We start from the raw sequence: 20,885 nt of genomic DNA, 5'->3' as shown, positions 1-20,885 counted from the left end.
ATCACGTTAAAAACCTACAGTGTTTCTCAGGAATGTGGGCTTCCTCACGATGTTTTCTTTCACCGCTCAGCATGTGATAATCATTGAAATTAAGATATCGCTTTTATTCTCATTATTATTCGGTATTAGATAGGGTGCGGAATCACGGTTCTAGTGAACCCACTAGTCGTTTGTTCTCTTTTGTCTACAACTGTCCTTATCTATACATAACAAATTCAAAAATATCTTTATTCAATAGGTAACATAGTTACAGTTTGAATCGTCAATTTTTACATAACGACCGTCTCTTCCACATAAAACTACTACAGCTTCTCCCAACCTGTTGAGCCAGGGAAAAGAAGCTGCGAGAAAAACCTCGGCATAGGGCCCTAGACTTTCTTTAAAAAAACTTAGCGATACTTGCTTATAACAATTATATTGTGCTTTGAAACTCCTCCAAAAGCGTATTTTGAGCAAAATAAAACCGCTACTTCCGAAATCTCAACGATAGATAGCGCTGAACCAATTTCTCAAACGCAAACAAAACACTATCGCATACCATTAAATTCATCGAAACAAGCGAGCATATTTTAGCATTCATAACTATTTCTAGGAGATGCTAGCTTTTATAAAACAGAGGGAAATTTCGCCAGCAACTCTGGCGAGAGCTTACCGTCCCGAATGTCCCGATATTCCACACCGAGTAAGTTTTGAAATGAAAATCCCTGAAAATGTCACCCAGGTTTTAGTAGTGCGTTCGCCGCGTATGCTTCGAAAGTTTTGGCGTATGAAATTGTTGCTAGTTTGTAGTCGATATTTTTTATTATTCATCTTCTCCTTAACGTTATCCCGTTTTCACAGGATAGGTACGCTTATCAAACCTGGAATTTGACATGTCCGGTTTTTCACGAAAGCGGCTCAAAAATTACCCTGACACCAAGGTTCTTATATCGTGTGGGTTGTGAGGTGCAGTACCAACCTCATCAACCATGGTGTTATTGAGCCGCCAAAGGCCTCTGGCATGGCTCATGTAACGAATGCTTACATCATCATCATCATCAGTAAGTAGTAACCGGGACCACCGGTTTAACGTGCCTTCCGAAGCACGGATCATCTTATTTTTTGATCAATCAGGTCAAAACAAAGGGTTTCAAAGTGTATACAATTAATACTCGTGACCGTACATACGATCATGCCTAATTAACATTTTCTATTTATTTGTTTCTCATACATAGTATTAATATTCAGTAAAGGTATCTTTATTGGCGTCACTAACACTAAATTTAGGTTTTAGCATATTTTCCTTTCTTGCAAGTAAGTATTCTGCACTTTATACCTGTATAGCAAGGGAGTCGTAAAATTTTGCATACCTAAGTAATCTTTACAGTATTTCCCGTCATTTCTAGCTTGGAGTTCATAAAACGCAACTATGTTTGCAATGATGACATTTCATGGAGCAATAAACCCGAAATTCAGTAAAACAATTTAATTTCAACTCGCTAATGAAATTTTGCCGTAAATTACTTTGTTAGGACATTGTTCGAGTTTTGCGAAAGAAAATGTTATGAAATACTGCATAATCATAGTCACAAGCAGCAAACACATTTAATTTTGTTGTTGGAATTAATTACCTATAATCTACTCACGACCCGGAGGTCCGTGTTTGAATCCCAATGGCGACGTATCACAAAAATCACTTTGTGTTTGGTTAAGATATTTACAGGCTGATTACCCGATTGTCCGAAAGCAAGATGATCCGTGCTTCGGAAGGCACATACTTACTGATGTAAGTATGTAATCGTAAGACAAGCTATGTCAGGGCGTAGAGCGGTTCAATAATAACCATGACATCAGAGTTGATAAGGTTGGTCAACCTCACAACCCACACGATAGAAGAAAGTTACCTGCTAACTTATATCATTACATTCTCATACTGAAATGCATTTTCGGAGGTATGTGACCTAACCTGTATTGTGCTGGTTTTCCCTTCGCGGGTTGGAAGGTCAGACAGGCAGTTGCTTCTGTAAAAAGCCGGACCTGTCAAATCTTCAGGTTAGGTAAGCGGACCCTGTGAGAAATGGAATAATGCTAGGGAGATAATGATACTCATACTCTAAGAGCATTTGTAAATGCATTTGTTTTTTCTTACCTCTTTTGTTTGTATTACGATTAATTGGTTGGTTAGGTTCAAAAGCGACTGCAAGATTATTTTTTTTATTCCTAATACTCATATTTACTACTTTTATAATTAAAACACATAATAACGGGTTCTTACCGCGTTTAAATGGGGATATGAGACTCCCGATATTTCGACACTGTTGCAAGTGCCATGATCACAGGATGACTGATGAGATTGGAGTGGATTAGGTTTGTCGTAGTGAGTTTGGTGCGAGTTCAGATGGTTCCGAACATTCCGATATCAAAAACATAAACAAGCGGCAAAGAAAGAGGGTACACAGATATGTCTGCCCGTAGAATATTATGGATCTACCTACTCCACTCCAATCTCATCAGTCATCCTGTGATCATGGCACTTACTACTTTTATACCTGAGAGGATAAGCAACTGAAGGCTTTTTTGTATATTTTTTCCTTAGGAGCAAATACGTGTTGGTTGCGTTGTGCATTTATTAATAGCAATCTGTATGAGAATTTTATTTTATTTTCTTATTACTGATGTATGTAACAGGAAATTGGATGTCAATAGCCTGAAAGCCAGCATGGACTTTCGTTTCTGCGATGCGTAAAATAAAAAAAAAAAACAGATCGACTAAAGACAGGGACCAATTTCTGCTATAAAAACGTGGGGTGGGTTTAGAATTCCATTGACGAATTTACCTAAGGTTTTTTTTTTTAATCTGAAACAAAAGTTACGATATTTATTTTGAAATTATGATGGGGACGCTTACATTTTTTTTTTATTTACTGCTAAGGTACCTAGCAATTGCAGCTTGATAACCTGTGATAAGATAATTTAAAGGTAATGGTAGGGAGGCGAAGAAAAAGGTAATATCAACTCTATGTTATAGACTACCACCAAATTAAGGTAAAAGTTAGTTGTTAGTGACATCATAACGAATACTGAGGGGAATGATTCAGACCACAGATCATATAATAGATTCAGATCATGATTCTGAGTTAATATCAAGGGGAATTTTCCGTCGCAAAATACATTTATTTTTTACGCTTTTATTGTTTTTAAATGAATTATTTTAAATGATATTCTTTTGCGATGGAAAATTCCACTTGATATTAACTCAGAATAATAGTCTGACTCGTCCCCCTAGTTTTTATTGCGATGATATCACCTACACCGCGTACAAGTACATACAAGTAGCCATACAAGTGCGCATGAGTGTTAGTGACACCGTAACGAAAACTTTGAGGGATGATTCAGACCACGATTCTGAGTTGACATCAAGTGGAATTTCCTGTCAAAAAATTCATGACAAATTTAATTTTTTTTTATTAATATTTTCCGTTCCATACTTTTGCGTCGGAAAATTCCACTTGATATCAACTCATAATCATAGGCTCAATCATCCCTCAAAGTTTTCGTTACGATGTCACTATATCACTGTATATTCGCCCTGTTAATACATCTAATATTAATCGTGGGGTCAAACGTAGATCCGGTCCCATTCGGTTTCCTGGCAGAGGACTGAGGACCCAGGAAATGAAATAGCCACAGGCACTTCACTCTTTATATTACAAATATATCAATCGCCTCAATAAATATATGAAAATTACTCATTCGTACAAATTTTGTCAAAGGGAAATATTCTGTTTCCATCTACGGTTCTATTAAAGGGACTTTTTGTAATAAGTAATTAAATAATATTACATTTGTATACGTGTACGTTTGTACGTGTTGTGCATTAGATGTCGGGACAATCGAGATTTTGAAAATCCAATTAAAGCAAAACTGATGGTCATACAAGTTTGGTCTTATACTAAAAATATTAAGAGGAAGCTACTCTATAGCTCCGACATGTTTTCTTCTCTGTTCGGGACTTTGACATTTGGGTGCCGGGCGAAGTATGTATGGAAAGACGATGATCTCCTTCGAATCGACGATGATCAATAACTAACAGAGGAAGTTCATTCTTTCTTACACGATAGACCAATATGGGTGATGGGCTGATCCCTTGTGACCATGAGGTTCATCATATCCATCTTAAGTTATGTATCAACAGTGGCTGGAAATTGTCTTTGATTAATTGTGGCTCTACCCATCCCATAAGGGATTAAGATTAGTGACATATAATAATATTATATTAGGCACGTTAAGCTGGTCCCGGTTACTACTTACTGATGTAAGTAAGTAGTCGTTACACGAGCCATGTCAGAGGCCTATAGCGGCTCAATTGGGGCCCTGACACCAGAGTGGATGAGGTTGATACTCCACTTCACAACCCACACGATAGAAGAACATAATATTATGTAGGTATATATGCCGACTAGGAGTCGAAGTAGTAGCCATGGCCGAAATCGGTCGGAGAAATCATCATCATCATATACCTACATAATATTTAGATATTTATTTAGCTTGTTTAGAAGAAAATGTTGTGTTTTTCTTTCCAATTGTAATAAATATTATTGTAAGTTTTTACATTTCCATTGTTGTATTTCATCAAAGACCTATTTGTTCAATCAAACAATGAAAGTCCTTTCCTGTTAGAACAAGGAAATGGGTACACTCAACATTTTCTTTCAACTAAGTACCTTTTATCTTCTATAACCGTCTATAGTGATAAGCGTTATGAAAAGAAGCGCAAACTTCGAACAATAAATATTGGCGTTCGTTTTATAATCCATTTTTCAACTTAAACAAAATTTGTGCAGAATATACAAGCTGACATTGAAAAAATAATGTTTGAGTTTGTATCGAAGTTAAATTCACGTGATTTAACAATAAGTTTAATCTATATATAGAGACAATAAGTTGAATCTACAAGCTAGGTATATTTGCAGCAAGCTAGATTTGTCTATTGTAGATTTGCCACAAATGGCATTAGCTACTGGACTGCAATTCAGGAGCTCTGAGGGCTCTCTCCAAACAAAAAAATAAGTAAAAAGGTACATTTAATACAACAGGCCTCAGTGAACCCATTTGGCTTCGGCTCAGGGCAATATTCGATCGATCTACTCTGAACCGGCGTGCGTGTATGAAGCGATTGATGAATGTGGAGGAAGCAAGAGAAGTGTGTCAGGATCGAAGCAAATGGAATTCTATAGTCTCTGCGTACCCCGGTGGGAAATAGGCGTGAGTTTATGTATGTATGTATGTCAGGGCAATATTTCAAAAAACGAATCAAACACCCCCTGGGTAAATCAAACTAGCTCCAAGAGCATAGTGGTATGCGGTGAAGTGTCCCTTCTGTTTTCTTCAAAGAATAATAGTATATTTATTCTTTGACCCAACGCTCTCTTTAAACGAAATCACCAATCACCAATGGACGCAAGCGCAAGCACAAAGGTAGCGTTCCATTACGTCTCGTGTAATTAATTACTAGGCTAGGTACACACTTTACACGTTCACTATAGACACAAAGGATAGTTGTTTGAAGGTAGAAATTGATTGACGAATTTGTTACCTATTGTTTGTAGGGGCTGGTGCATAGTGGGTTAAGTGCTCCGGAAGGGTTAAAAGGCCACATTGGAGCAATTCATCTTAAACGCAATATTACAATTTGCGTATATAAAAGTAAGTGCGCAATGTCAAAAAACATCAAGTAGCAATAATGCTTTTGATGTGGCCGTTTTAACCCCCTGGTTCAATTCCCGACGTACCTCCTGTTTGTCCGGAAAAATTAGCTGATTCCTTGCTTTGGAAGCTGCTTTGGAAGAAGTAGTTCCTGCGCTACTAGCCGTAACACCTCCACCAACCCGCAGTAGGGCAGCGTGGTGGAGTATAGGTATATAATAGAAACAATGTTACTAACTTTACTTTTTGGGACGCTTTTTGACCGGACGGACTTATTCTCACCATGACGGTTACTATTTGGAGGTATGTGACCTAACCTGTATTGGGCTAGGTTTCCCTCCGCGGTTTGGAAGGTCAGACAGGCAGTCGCTTCTGTTAAAAACCGGACCTGTCAAATCTTCAGTTAGGTTAGGTTGGGTAGTAAGCGGACCCTGTGAAAAACGGGATAATGCTAGGGAGATAATGGGTTTGGAACCCTAAAAATGGACTCTAACGTTAAAAAAAATAAGAAAGATTCATTTCGTTTTTTTAAAACGCTAAAAATACATATTATTTCATTGCCTATTTTCGTCTCTGAGTGGATATTTCCAAAACAGTGTGTGTTGAACAAAATGCTCTAGGTAGGCCTACCAACATTGTTAGTCGAAATCACAATATTAGGTACACAGTGGGTCATGCGATGATTAACAATGCTAATTTCACGTACACAAGCTCATAAATCATTATTTCGATGATAATTTACTCATGAAACCAGAATTTCCAAACATTATTTGCTTTCTGTGAAATAGATGGGATAATTACAGCCTTTGTGCAGGATTAGATGCCTACATAAATACATTTCATTTACTGTCATTAGTAGCGATAGTTGTATTTACAAAAGGTAAGTTAGATAATTATAATATATGTTGTTTAACTTTTTTTTTGCCGTCGAAATGGGGTCGTTGCGTATCGTCTGCGGTGTTAAAATGAGTGATAGAGTGAGAGACAGTGTGGTAAGAGAGAAATGTGGTGTAAAAGACGATATAATGATCATTTCGACAAACATCCTGCTTTTTTGTAATTGTTTTAGTGGAAAGATAATATGATGTTGTTTTCTTTTTTTTTTTTTGTATGTGGCGTCCTTTTATAATAAACTTTTTCTATTCTATTCTATATAGTTACTAAGATTGAGTTGGTTTGGACACAGCGGATGAATGATAATAGGATTACGAAAGCAGTAATAAAGCGCCGGTGGTAGGGCTGGCAGAGGAAGACCTAGAAGGACGTACAATGACCAAGATCGAATAAAATGGAATTCCGTAGTCTCTTTAGTCTCTGCTTACCCCGGTGGGAAGTATTATGTATGTATGTTTTTTCACTAACACAGTTAGTGCGTACGTAACACACATACGTTATGGACGCTAATACAGCTCACTATTTCGCATTAGCTCAGGTTAAGCTCTATTCATTACAATCTAACGATGAAACTCTAGCCCAATTAGGAAGATAGTCATGAGCTTATGTTATGGTACGTATTAATATCATTATTTTAGTAGGTGGTAGGATTTTATACACTTAAAAACTTTAATGCTAATAAAATCTCATTGGATCACTATTATTTGAAATTATGTAAGTTCCAATCTTTTTATAATTTTATCTAATAACGCCATCTAGTAGATTACTCTAGAACTAACGTAACGCTCACAAAGTTACCATTGAACGAAGCTTTACAACTCGAGCTTTTTAAAATGTTACTTAACATGCTGTTGTTTTAGTTCTTCTGTTGTGAACTAGATGGCGCTGTATCGAAATGTCTTCTACTGCGATTTTGTTTTGTTTTCATTATTGATGTATTTTTCTTTTGTTTCAGATGACATCCAGCCGACGCTAGAGTGGCAACGAACGAATAATTCCATCATTTTAGTCAAACCTAAAAGTTCCTAAAGTCTAGCCTTAGAGTAGCTAAGTAGCTAAAATGTATAACTCGAATGAATTCCTTCATAGTGCAGGCGTTAGTCGCCATATGCAAGCAACTGGGGAAACGCCTTCACAGAAAACTAGTATGAAACGGCGTTCCTGCGAAGTCCCTTTAGGAGACATATCTTCTAATAACTTCAAGGTATCCTTAGGCGATATAACTAATGATACTAACTACGATTGCCGGTCGATGCGTTCTACCCATTCTGAGGACACTAGATCCTTACGATGCTATAGACCCATAGATAGCAGAAGTGTCAAAAACTTCAGGTCTTCCTTAGCGGATATCTCGGGAGTCTCGAACTTTTCTCTTTCGAGACCGCCGAGTTATGATCAGTTATCTCGAAGATCTTTTATTGAGGGGCCAGAAGGGCAGGGGATCACGTCGAGCATTGAAGGAGTATTGTGGTCTGATGAAGAGGAAAACGAGTACTTCTACCACGAGAATATCACGTCGGCTTGGAATGAAGGTAAGTGATTGCTAAGCATAATAAAAATATGAAAAAAATAACATAAAAAATTAAATTAACTAAAAATTATCTAACTTGATCTGCAGTTTTCTAAGAAAAAAAAGGCTGTCAAGTGCAAGTCGGACTCGCGCACCGAGGGTTGCGCACAAATAGCCATCGGGTCATTGTCAGACCCTGAATGCTAACCACCTAGAACATTTCTAAGAACCTTCTTGCTAATACCACCAGCAAACGAAATAAAACTGCATCTAAATTAGACCATCCGTTCTGGAGCTAAGATATACATATAGACAAATGGATGAACTTATAAAACCCACTCTGCGTTGCGTCGTCGTAAACAAACAAAGATTTGACTTTGCTTTTGAAATAAATTGCTCAACAATCAAGGACATAACACTATACATGGTGTTAGTGACATCGTAACGAATACTGAGGGGGATGATTCAGACCATACTTCTGAGTTAATATCAAGTGGAATTTTACCGTCCCAGAGACTTTGTACTATCCATTTGTCCACTTTTAATTCTGATCCAAGCTCCCATTAATACACTTTTCAATCCCACACTTACATAAACCAAACAGTCGATAGACCTTTTGTGCACTTAATCATACAATCTATGTTTCTATCGGTTACAATTTACAATTTTATTACGCAATTGAAATGAACTCAAAACAAGCGAGGTTGTCCATTGATGAATCAGGTTCGTTCACCTTTACAGATAGATCATTTAGATCGATGATCTACGAAGCTTCCAACCGGGAACATTTACATAATTACCCTCCCACGTAATGCGTACGCGGCGATCAAAACAAATCATCTGGAAATATATTATTGATGTACTTAAATGTAATCGTTAGGGATTATTTGATACAACGATATCTTCTTCGTCATTTTTATACTACTCTGCTGGACATTTCGTAAAAGTCAACTAAGGGTAAGTTGGAGTATAGATGCACGTATGGGAAGTAACAAATCAAATCAAAATCAAATATACTTCATTGCACAAAATTAAATTTGGGCGGCTTTATTGCTCTAGAGCAATTTTTTCCAGGATGCGGGATGGTGCAACAAGAAATCAATACCAAAAAGTAAACTAAAGTTAATATAATAAATACTTAATGTATATAAATAATGCATATAAATAATGTATTATTAATACATTCTTAATATAATATAATGCTTGTTTATTACAAATATTAAACTAGGAAATATTGCCTGACACCAGGGTTGATGAGGTTGGTAATCCACCTCATAACCCGCACGATAAGAAGAAGGGTATTTGCTTATTTGCAAGTAGATAGGTACGTAACAGCCTCCGTGGTCTAGTGGTTAGAGCGTTAGGCTCATGATCTGCAGGTCCGGGTTCGATTCCCGATGGGGACATTGTCGAAATCACTTTGTGAGACTGTCCTTTGTTTGGTAAGTCTTTTCAGGCTTGAATCACCTGATTGTCCGAAATAGTAAGATGATTACGTGCTTCGGAGGGTACGTTAAGCCGTTGGTCCCGGCTATTAGCCGTAAAAACACCTCCACCAACCCGCAGTGGAGCAGCGTGGTGGAGTATGTTCCATACCCCCTCCGATTGATTGAGGGGAGGCTTGTGCCCAGCAGTGGGACGTATATAGGCAGTTTATATAGGTACGTTACAGTAAGTAACTAGCATTCCGTTGCTCGCCACTTTCCGAGCCACATCTTAATAGTCTATGGGAATTCTAATCAGCACAAGTCAAAGCGCGTCCTGCCAACTTGACAGATAAATCAGTGCTATCATTCAAAGGTAATTGAACGGTTACCCTAATAGTTTACCTAGATTTACCCAGTTACCTACGGTCATAACCCGGACACTTCATACAAACAACCTCGTTTTACACAGACACTACACATTGACATTATCAACTATCAACACGTGCAACTGTGCGTGTAACGTCTGAGGGCTGCCAATTACAATACCTAATTTACACTACATTACTTAGGTAGGTACTACTTACGAATAATGCTTTTATAATAATCAGTTAATATTTATTTATTTACCACACAAATCACAAACAAGAAATTTTGAACAATGAAAGTTCACAATGTAAATTAATACACTTGACTTAAAAAATCACTGAACTAATAAATTGCATTCACATTATTTTTACATTCAGCCTATGTTGCAAAATAAGCATGTTTTGATGAATAACCACCGTGAAAAATAAATATTGATTGTCATTCGATAAATATTCGAATAAGACGAAAGATCGTCGGCACCCAATTTCAAAATTCGAACATATAAACTAAACTGATAAAAAATAAAAACAACGGTCAGCGATTCAAGTCTAAACTATGTTCAAGGAGGGGTTAGGTGGTGAACCTAGCTCAGACGCTGGTGGGTAGCGAAGAGTTGCCGTTCTATAGGTAGTATTATTCCTTATTCTATGCTACGGATACCCTAGTTATCTAGTCGGAGATTTATAGCCGCGTCTCGCGTTAGGTATAATGATTTGAAGATTACTGACAAATTATGTGGTAAAGTAAAGTTTGTGGGTTAAGGTAAACTATGCTTATGCGAATAGGTATGTTCAATTTTGTTTTTTGACGTAACTTATTGTCGATTTTCCGGCCGCAAATGACATTAACGACTTGGCTTAACAACTTGGGAGCGCTGAGGGCTCTCACCCGGTTCTTACGACATGTTAGACAACAGGCTTAAGGGTGCCCGTGCGATCCTCGGCTCAGGGCGTGGGCTGAAAGGATTAGTGGGTCGATAGCTATAAACGCCGAATGAGGGAAATCGTCGACCACGCCGGCGGGGCTACATTATATGAATACATACATAACATAAACTGCCTATATACGTCCCACTGCTGGGCACAGGCCTCCCCTCAATCAACCGGAGGGGGTATGGAGCATACTCCACCACGCTGCTCCACTGCGGGTTGGTGGAGGTGTTTTTACGGCTAATAGCCGGGACCAACGGCTTAACATGCCCTCCGAAGCACGGAATCATCTTACTTTTTCGGACAATCAGGTGATTCAAGCCTGAAAAGTCCTTACCAAACAAAGGACAGTCTCACAAAGTGATTTCGACAATAATATATGTATAATATATGTATGTATGAATAATTATATTTTAATTACTTCTATCGTGTGGGTTGTGAGATGGAGTACCAACCTCATCAACCCTGGTGTCAGGGTTACTATTGAGCCCTCTAAGTCTCCTGACAAAATTAGTTACATATAAGTTACTATAGTTATATGACATTACTTACAGAGAGAGAGATAGTGTTTGTGTCTTCACTTTTTGTTACTTTCAATAAATACATAGGTACCTAAGTTCGAATAAGTATGAATATTAAGACGAAGAAAAAGAAAAAGTAAACTACTGCTTGGACACAAAATATTCATTACAATCACAACTTATTACATACATACATACTCACGCCTTTTTCCCAATTGTGTAAGCGGACACGATGGAGTTGCATTTGCTTCGAGTCAAAGTCTTCTCATCCTGACATAACAACCTATTATCTCCTTTCCCCTCTTTTTTAAAATATTGAATTGTTATTAGAACTGCATTAGATTACCCTTTATCAGTATTTTTTAGCCAAGTGTTATTTAAGACCATTACTGCCAGACGCACTACCCTATTTTTCCCTAAAAAGTAGCATGGAGAATGCTACACCGAATAAAAACGTAGAGCAGCTGCGTGACTCTTAAATAAATGATGAAGACGATGACTGCCAGACGTGAACATGACACTTTAGACCCTTTAAGGGTTTCAGTGTCGTAATGTATGAATTTCATGTAATTGTATATTTGTATTTTAAATAAATAAATCTAAATAACTTGGTCGTAATGTATGAATTTATTGTAATTGTATATTTGTATTTTAAATAAATAAATCTAAATCATTTGGTCGTAATGTATTAATTTAATATATTAATTGTATATTTGTATTTTAAATAAATAAATAAATAAATCTAAATCATTTGGTCGTAATGTATGAATTTCATGTAATTGTATATTTGGATTTTCAATAAATAAATCTAAATCATTTGCCGTTACTTCACAAGGTTCAAATTATCGGTAGGAGCTTATTAAATGTACATTAACTTACTTTTACCAGTTACGTCATTAGTTCCTTTAAAGTTGGAATTTAATTCGAAACGACACCCATTCATCTTGTTTAACTTAATTGTCAGTACTTAAGATTTAAGATAACTAAAGGTTCCAAAAGATTATGAAAATAGGTTAATGCATTCAGGATCATTACTGAAGCATTTAGTAGCCAGATATAAACTTTCATAAAGAAATCACATGTTTCAAATAACACATACATTATACATAAACTGAGAGGGCCGATTTACCACCTATACCATCTAATAACCCTCAACTACAATGCCAGTCGTGCGGCCCCTACTGTCGCTCTCGCATTGGACTTTACAGCCATTTTAAAAGCTGCCACAGAAACGCTGTTTGAATCATCTGATAAAGATGTGAAGGCCTGAGAGATACATAAACTCACGCTTATGTCCTACCGGTGTAGGCAAAGACCATGGCATTCCATTTGCTTCGATCCTGACACTTCTCTTCTATTTCAAGTAATATTAAGAAGTAATAAAGAAGATTTTTTAGAGAAGAATATTAGACCTCATCATCATCATCATCAGCCCATTAACGTCCCCTACGGGACGTAGTGTACGTGTAACGGGGATGTAGTGGAGCACTTGTCGGTAGTAACTTTAGGAGCGCCATTAGTCGACCCACTGAGGGTGATGGTGTTTCGCTGACCGTGAGTGCTCTGCAATCTCTCGCCAGTGGCTCCAAGAAGCTGTAATGCATGCAGCGGCCACATCCCGGCAAACCGCGTCGGCTCGCGGGCTAAACCTGGCAGAGGGGGACCTGCTGTTTTCTGAGCGGTAAGGTCTTACGCGGATCCCTCCCGCACAGTGCACAAAGTCTGCTTCAGTGGGGAAGGCAACCCACCGCAGATATGCAACGGGCTTTGGCGGACCCGGTGAAGCAGCAAGGCAAGGTGAATGGCCTAGGGCGACGGTAGAGGGCAAGAGAGACCGTCGGCCAGACACTGCATCCAAACACTCCTCCGGTCGTAGCGGCTATCCGTTCCATCGGATTAAGGAGTGGGCGGACGAGAGAGTGCGTCTGTGTATGCGCGCGCGCTTACGCACTTAAATATGTCCTGCGCAGATGACGGCTTTTGGAAAATGGATTCTGAAACTTCTCTTCTTCTAAAAGTCCTGTGGCGATGGGCTGAGGTAGAGAGGTCTGGCTGTATTGCAGGTTGGGCTTTGTCTAAGGTCTACACACAGGCGGCTCGGGTGTCGATGGTCGCTTCTACGCTGACCCGGGGTAACAGCGTGGACTCGGCAGCGCTCCGAGTGTCGGAGCAGCCCTATTTAGGGACGCACTGCTTCCCCCGCTCAGCCGGGGAAGGGGCTAGAAAAGGTGCCCTAAACAAATGTTTACCCCAACTATACTATACAGGGAGGCAGCAACCGCGGCTGCCTTTGCAACCTATTCTCGCGGTCGATATAATAAAAGAAAAATAAAAACATCGGAATTGATTTTTGCTGCGTGGAATGTACGCACTCTCCTGGATCGTGAAAAGAATCAATGTCCAGAACGCAAAACAGCCATTGTATCGCGAGAACTAGGCCGCTACAACGTGGCTATTGCTGCGCTTAGTGAGACCCGTTTGGCTGATGAAGGAAAGCTGTTTGAGCGTGGTGGTGGATACACTTTCTTTTGGAAGGGGACTGCTGCGTCTGAATCAAGGCGTTCTGGAGTTGGGTTCGCAGTTAGAAATGACATAGCCAAAAAATTACAAGAGTGTCCAATTTACACCTCGGACTGAGTTATTTCCATTCGGCTGCATGTGGAAAATAATAAATTCTTAAATGTAATTAGCGTGTATGCACCAACGTTGGACAAAACCGATGAGATCAAGGATGCATTCTATGGGGAACTAACGCATACACTCACCAAAATACGTCCCTGCGAACAGATACTGTTGCTGGGGGATTTTAATGCGAGAGTTGGGCGTGATTTTGAAGCGTGGCCTGATGTTCTCGGAAGACATGGTATAGGAAACATGAATAGCAATGGACAGCTCTTGCTAGGACTTTGTAGTCAATTCGACCTGACCATCACTAACACCATTTTTAGACTTCCGGCAAAATATAAGGCAACTTGGATGCATCCTCGATCTAAGCACTGGCATCTCATTGACTATGCCATTGTACGACGACGAGACATTTCGCAGGTGAACATAACACGCGTCATGCGCGGTGCCAACTGTTGGACGGACCACCAACTCGTCATAACCAAACTTAGACTCAAGTTACAGCCTCCCCGCAGAAGAGACCGTGTTAAGCAGACACGTACAAATATTGAAAATCTTAGCCAACTTGAGACTCGAAAGGCTTATGTGGAGGTGTTAAGTGACCCGCTTGATCTGCTTGATGTTGAGAATGGCGATCTGAACACCACCTGGCAGGCCTTATCGTCCCATGTGATTGACACCAGCAATCAAGTTCTGGTTCTTAAAACGCGGAAAAATGAAGACTGGTTTGATGTTAACGATAGGGAACTTACTGAAGCCGTCAGTAAGCATCGTACTCTCCTTCGCCAGTCACGTAACAACAATCGCCAAAGTAACGCATCTGAGCAAGTAAGGATGAGTGGTGCTGCTCTAAGAAAGCTTACCCGCGATATCAAAGATAAGTGGTGGCAAGACAAAATACAATATATGCAGTGGCTGGTTGATACTAACCAACTTGGCACTTTCTATGGTGAAGTGCGCAAGTTAATTGGCACGACGTACCATAAGTGCGTGCCTATAAAGTCTGCGGATGGTTCCAAATTCTTGACCATCAAAGAAGATGTACTCGAACGTTGGGCTGAGCACTTTAACACCTTACTTAATATGGATCGATCAGCAGATCTAGAGTACATCAAGTCCATCCCGGACCTCGCGCCAGCTACTGAACTTCTCAAACCACCTTCTTTGGAGGAAGTTGTCGCTGCGATCAGACAACAACAAAACAATAAAGCGGTTGGTGTTGATAATATCTGTGGGGAGATACTTAAGTACGGAGGAGAGAAGCTACATAAGGTCTTGTGGAAGTTTTTTACACGCATGTGGAATGAAATGCGAGTACCCGATTGTTTTAAAGTTTCTCGCGTGTGTTCTCTGTATAAAAACAAAGGGGATCGCTCTGATTGTAACTCGTATAGGGGCATCTCGCTTCTGTCAACTCCGGGAAAAGTATTCGCTAGACTCCTTCTCAACCGCTTGTTGCCTCTATCTGAAACTCTGTTGCCAGAAACCCAGTTCGGTTTCAGACCGGACAGAGGGACCTGCGAAGCCATTTTTTCCGTCCGTCAGCTTATGGAGAAAAGCAGAGAACAAGATCGACCTCTGTTCCTATGCTTTGTCGATCTGGAAAAGGCTTTTGACTGCGTCCCTCGGGAAGCTTTATGGATGCTCCTGGCTAAGCTGGGATGCCCGGACAAGTTCGTTAGACTGATACGCCTTCTGCATGACGATATGAAGTGTTGTGTTACAGTCAACGGAGAGCAGTCTCAGTTTTTCTCTGTTACATGCGGCGTGAAGCAAGGATGCGTGCTCGCACCGACTCTTTTTGCTCTGTACTTTGCCGTAGTAATAAGGGAAACATTGCAACATCTTACAGAGGGCATTCGCATTCGCTTCCGAATGGAAGGCAGTATTTTTAACTTAGCTCGGCATCGAGCTAGTACAAAGGTCTCCTATGACATCATTACGGAGATTATGTACGCGGACGATCTTTGTTTTGTGGCGGATACTCGTGAAGGTTTGCAGGCAATGATGACGTCACTTAATGAAACATGCTACAAGTTTGGCCTTAAGATCAGTGCCAAAAAGACTGAGGTTATGGTCTTGGAGTCGCGTTGCTCCTTGCCCTTCGAAATCGGTCTTGATGATGACGTCCTTAAGTGTGTGGACAAATTCAGGTATTTGGGTAGCACAATTTCAGCCAAATGTGATCTTGACGCTGAGATAAATAGCAGGATAGGGGCAGCTTCGGCTGCTTTTGGCAAACTGCGACGAAAGGTTTTTCGGTCCCACGATTTAAAGGTAGCGACAAAGATCGGCGTATATATGGCGATAGTTCTGCCTAACCTTTTGTACTCTGCGGAAACCTGGTGCCTTTATAGAAAGCACATTCGTATGCTAGACAGGTTCCATCTAAGATGCCTCCGCGACATTTTAAACGTCCATTGGTCAGACCGAGTCAGGAACACTGACGTTCTACGGCAAGCGAATGTCTGCGGCATCGAGGCATATTTGATGCGGCGTCAGCTACGATGGTGTGGGCACTTGGCGAGAATGTCAGACGAGAGAGTGGCGAAACGTTTGTTCTTTTCAGAACTCCAGTCGGGCAAACGAAAATGCGGTGGCCAATACCTGCGTTACAAGGACGTTCTGAAAAGGCACATGAAACGGTGCCACATCGAGCCCTCATGCTGGGAGGCGCAAGCAAGCCAGCGCCCGGAGTGGAGACGCCTTGTTCAACAAAAGGTGTCTGACTTCGAAAAAGAAATAAGGTCAGATCTGGATAGAAAACGTGATGATCTGAAAGCCCGACCACCTGCGGCAATCACTTATAATTACGTAGGGGATGTGCTGACGTGTCCAAAATATGGGCTCACGTTTTCACATAAAATTGGTTATACGAGCCATCACAGAGCACACCAGAGAGCAGACTTACCAAGCTCTTGAATGGCAATCGTCAATTAATCCACCAGCTGCTGTCGCTGTAGTCGAAATCGACTGTGAAGCATCAACGTCCCCACTGCTGGGGCACGGGCCTTCCCTATAGATGGATAGGGGGATCGGGTCTTAAACCACCACGCGGGCCCAGTGCGGATTGGTGGTTATTAACGACTGCTAATGCAGCCGGGACCCACGGCTTACCATGCCTTCCGAAGCACGGAGGAGCTCGAGATGAAAACTTTTTTTTTGTGGTCACCCATCCTATGACCGGCCTCTGCGAAAGTTGCTTTACGTCAACAATCGCAGACGGAGCGCGTTTACCGCTGCGCCACCGAGCTCCTCAATCGATATTACATCTATTTAGTTAAAATTTAGTTAGTGTTGCCCGAATCGCCTTTAGTTTTTCTTGGATACCAGTGTTGTGCCGTTCCCGGCAAAAAAGGCGCATAAATTTTAGAAAAAGAGATTATTACCTAAACAAGAAAGAACAATTTGAAAAAGAAACTCGGCCAGCGTCTTAAAAAAAAAGAGTTTATTCAACTGCAACGTTGCCACTTTGGGGCCATTCTCGGGAACCACAAATCAAGAGCTGCGGGCCATACAAAACAGCAACATCCGCCAATGTTGCGTGCTCTACCCCAAACGCGGTTGACAGTTCCGTGCTTTTATATTTATTTACTAGCTTTTGCCCGCGACTTCGTCCGCGTGTCATGTTATAAAATTGAGATCTTTTTGTGTGTGGGAGTGCATGACAAATTTCAAGCATCTAACTTATGCAGTTTAGATTTTTTTGATACAACATTTTTTCCCCACCAACTCCCATTTTTCAAAATACAGCCATAACTAAACTTTATATTTACTAAAGTATGCATGCATGCTAGATTGAAAACATCTACTCGTATCTTACGCGGTTTACATTTTTTCATACAAAAGGATTTTTGCCGCTAATTCCCGTTCCCGTGGGAATTTCGGGAATTCCTTTCTTAGTGCACCTCTACGCTGCCTAAGCTACGTTCCATCCAAATTTCAAGTGCCTACGTTTAGCCGTTTAGGCTGTGCGTTGATATGTCAGTCAGTCAGTTTCTCCTTTTATATATTTAGATAAGAAGATATAAGCATCTCCTTGCATACTTATCGTCACACCTCGAAACAGAGAGCGGGTTGTAAAATATGGCGGCCACCGAACACCAGTGGCTGTCGCGCGCTGGTTACCCTACCTAGTTGCTTACCTCGGTACTAAAATAAGGCTTATGTAGGTATTCAATCACCCACGTTTATAGTACCTTTACCAAGAGTCTAACAAGATACCCGTGTTTACCATCATGCTCAATTTCACGCAATTTTACGATGTCCAAATAGGCTTTAAATCAAATCTTAGTAATAAATGCCCCATTAAATACTAGTAGCATCTAAAAGGTATGCTGAACTATGAAGTAAATCCTAGAAGCCTAGATATCATAAATACCCACCACCCACATGTTAGATAGTAGCTCAGTTGACAAGCTAAAGATAGGCTTACATAGAGGTATATTCTTCTTCTCCTTAAATTCTTATTAAATAACAATAATAATACCTAAAAAAAATTATTAAGAATTATCTTAGATACCTACTTATATATTTTGCACTAAATACTGACATATATGAATGCAAACATACACGAATACCTTTTATTTTATTTAGATTTTTTATTAAAAATATTTTTTACTTTTCAGCACGTTCATTTAAAATATGTACTTAATTAGGGAATTCAAAATGTGCTTAGACTTCGTGTCCATTTTTTGTTTAATGTGTTACCTGATTACCTTACTGGTTCCAACTGAAAATCAGCGTCATAGTCTAGGCTATGGCATTATGCTGAAGTGGAACCGTTTCGGCATACATTCATAATTGTATTATTTTGTTTTAATATGTGACAGCCGATCTGGAGGTCCGGGTTCGATTCCCGATGGGGACATTGTCGAAATCACTTTGTGAGACTGTCCTTTGTTTGGTAAGGAATTTCAGGCTTGAATCACCTGATTGTCCGAAAAAGTAAGATGATTCCGTGCTTCGGAGGGCACGTTAAGCCGTTGGTCCCGGCCGTAAAAACACCTCCACCAACCCGCAGTGGAGCAGCGTGGTGGAGTATGCTCCATACCCCCTCCGGTTGATTGAGGGGAGGCCTGTGCCCAGCAGTGGGACGTATATAGGCAGTTTATGTTATTTTATGTATGTGAAAACAATAAGTATGTCGAATGAATATTTTTTCTTTCTTTCTTTCCTTCTAATCCTTTTATTTTCTGTTGGGATGTAGGGCTGGAATAACAGATTTCCACTCCTCGATCAATCGCTGCTCGATTGAGCGATCTTTTGCAGTCTCTGTAGCTTGCTCCCATGATATGTCGAAAGTTTTTAACCCTCGTTCAACCGAACATCGCCAGGTCTCTTTGAGCCGCCCCCTTTTGCGTTTTGCCTACATATATTACACAAACATAAACAGCCTATAAAGAGTGTTAGTGACATCGTAACGAATACTCAGGGGGATGATTCTGACCAAGTGAATCAAGATATAAAGTGAAATTTTCCGTCGCAAAAGTATGGAACGGAAAATGGTTTAAAAAAACACTAAAATCTTCATGAATTTCCCGACAGGAAAATCCACTTGATATCAACTCAAAATCATGGTCTGAATCATTCCGACCGACCGTATACGACCCACTGCTGGACACAAGCCTCCCCTCAATGAACCGGAGAGGGTATGGAGCATACTCCAACACCCTGCTCCACTGTGGGCTGGGAGAGCCATTTGGGCTAGTAGGCCGGAACCAACGGCTTAACTGGCCTTCCGTATCTTTTCTTTACTGTGTAACGAAAAAATAATAATCAACCAAACAAAACCATATTGATTTTTAGCCGCTAAAAATTGCATTGTTACACGAGACTTTAAAAACTCTTCACTAGATTATACGTTTTCAAACTTAATCGCATTTTCTCAAAACAACGTTCTTAGAATAGAATAAAATAGAAGTTAAGTTTATTATAAAAGGACGCCACATACAAAAAAAAAGACAACAACATCATATTTTATATTTCCACTAAAACAATAACAAAAAAGCAGGATGTTTGTCGAAATGATCATAAGGTGGTGGTGGGCGTCCTGAGATAAAAAAAAGAATTATCAAAATCGGTTCATATACGACGAAGTTATGTCCGAACAAACATAAAAAAAAAAAACAAAAAATATATATACGGTCGAATTGAGAACCTCCTCCTTTTTTGAAGTCGGTAAAAAGGGCCTCACTCAGCACAAGTCGCGGCGTGAATCACGACGCTGATATTATGTGGACCCTGTTGGGTGACGCACTAAATTCTTCTAGTAGGTAAATACAGTTTGGTTCCATCTGCGATATGTAAACCCAGCATTAGCTGCTTGAACAGTTGACCAGACAAGTTAAGTGGCATAGGTAGACAAGTCACCATGAAATCAACTATTACACAGTCTAGACGTCTGGCTAACATTGATGGATAATCATGTGAGCTTCTAGCGAAAAAGCGAAAAATATATCACTGCTATTTGTTGACAATTGCAACATAAAAATACCTTTTAAAAAAAAGGTTAATTCTTTTTATTAATTCTTTACTATTTTTAAATTATTTTTTTATTCATCGAACTTCTCTTATTGTCGGACGTGTTTATAACCTTTGTAATTATCTACTAAAACCGAAATATATACGAAGTGGCAAGACAATCAGCGTTTCCTTTAATACAGTCTGCGAGTGGTGAAATAATCAATCCACACACATATTAACACTATTTGATTTTTTTAAATTTTAGATTGATATTATCAAAATCAAAGATACTATACTCGACTTTACTCGACTTTGGTGAAGCAAAAAAGAGGGTTATACAGGTTGTTAGTGACATCGTAACGAATACTGAGGGGGATGATTCAGACCATGATTCTGAGTTGATATCAAGTGCAATTTTCCACATGGACATGGGCGTCCCCCAAGGCTCGTTACAACGACCAAT

General features: G+C 39.8%; 1 protein-coding gene across 2 annotated transcripts in view; it reads left to right on the top strand.

The window, feature by feature from the left end:
- Positions 1-20,885, top strand: part of LOC126371435 (protein TANC2) — a 315,096-nt gene that overhangs the window by 69,218 nt on the left and 224,993 nt on the right. For both annotated transcript variants that reach the window (XM_050016718.1, XM_050016719.1), the window contains exon 3: positions 7,535-8,111. In XM_050016718.1, the coding sequence (XP_049872675.1) occupies positions 7,640-8,111 (472 nt within the window). In that variant the 5' untranslated portion in view covers positions 7,535-7,639. The remainder of the gene's footprint in view (positions 1-7,534; positions 8,112-20,885) is intronic.

The sequence above is a fragment of the Pectinophora gossypiella genome, chromosome 12 (assembly GCF_024362695.1).
Source record: "Pectinophora gossypiella chromosome 12, ilPecGoss1.1, whole genome shotgun sequence".
Classification (NCBI taxonomy): Eukaryota; Metazoa; Arthropoda; class Insecta; order Lepidoptera; family Gelechiidae; genus Pectinophora; species Pectinophora gossypiella.
Note: the sequence above shows the minus strand (reverse complement) of the source record. Positions and strands in the feature narration are given on the sequence as shown.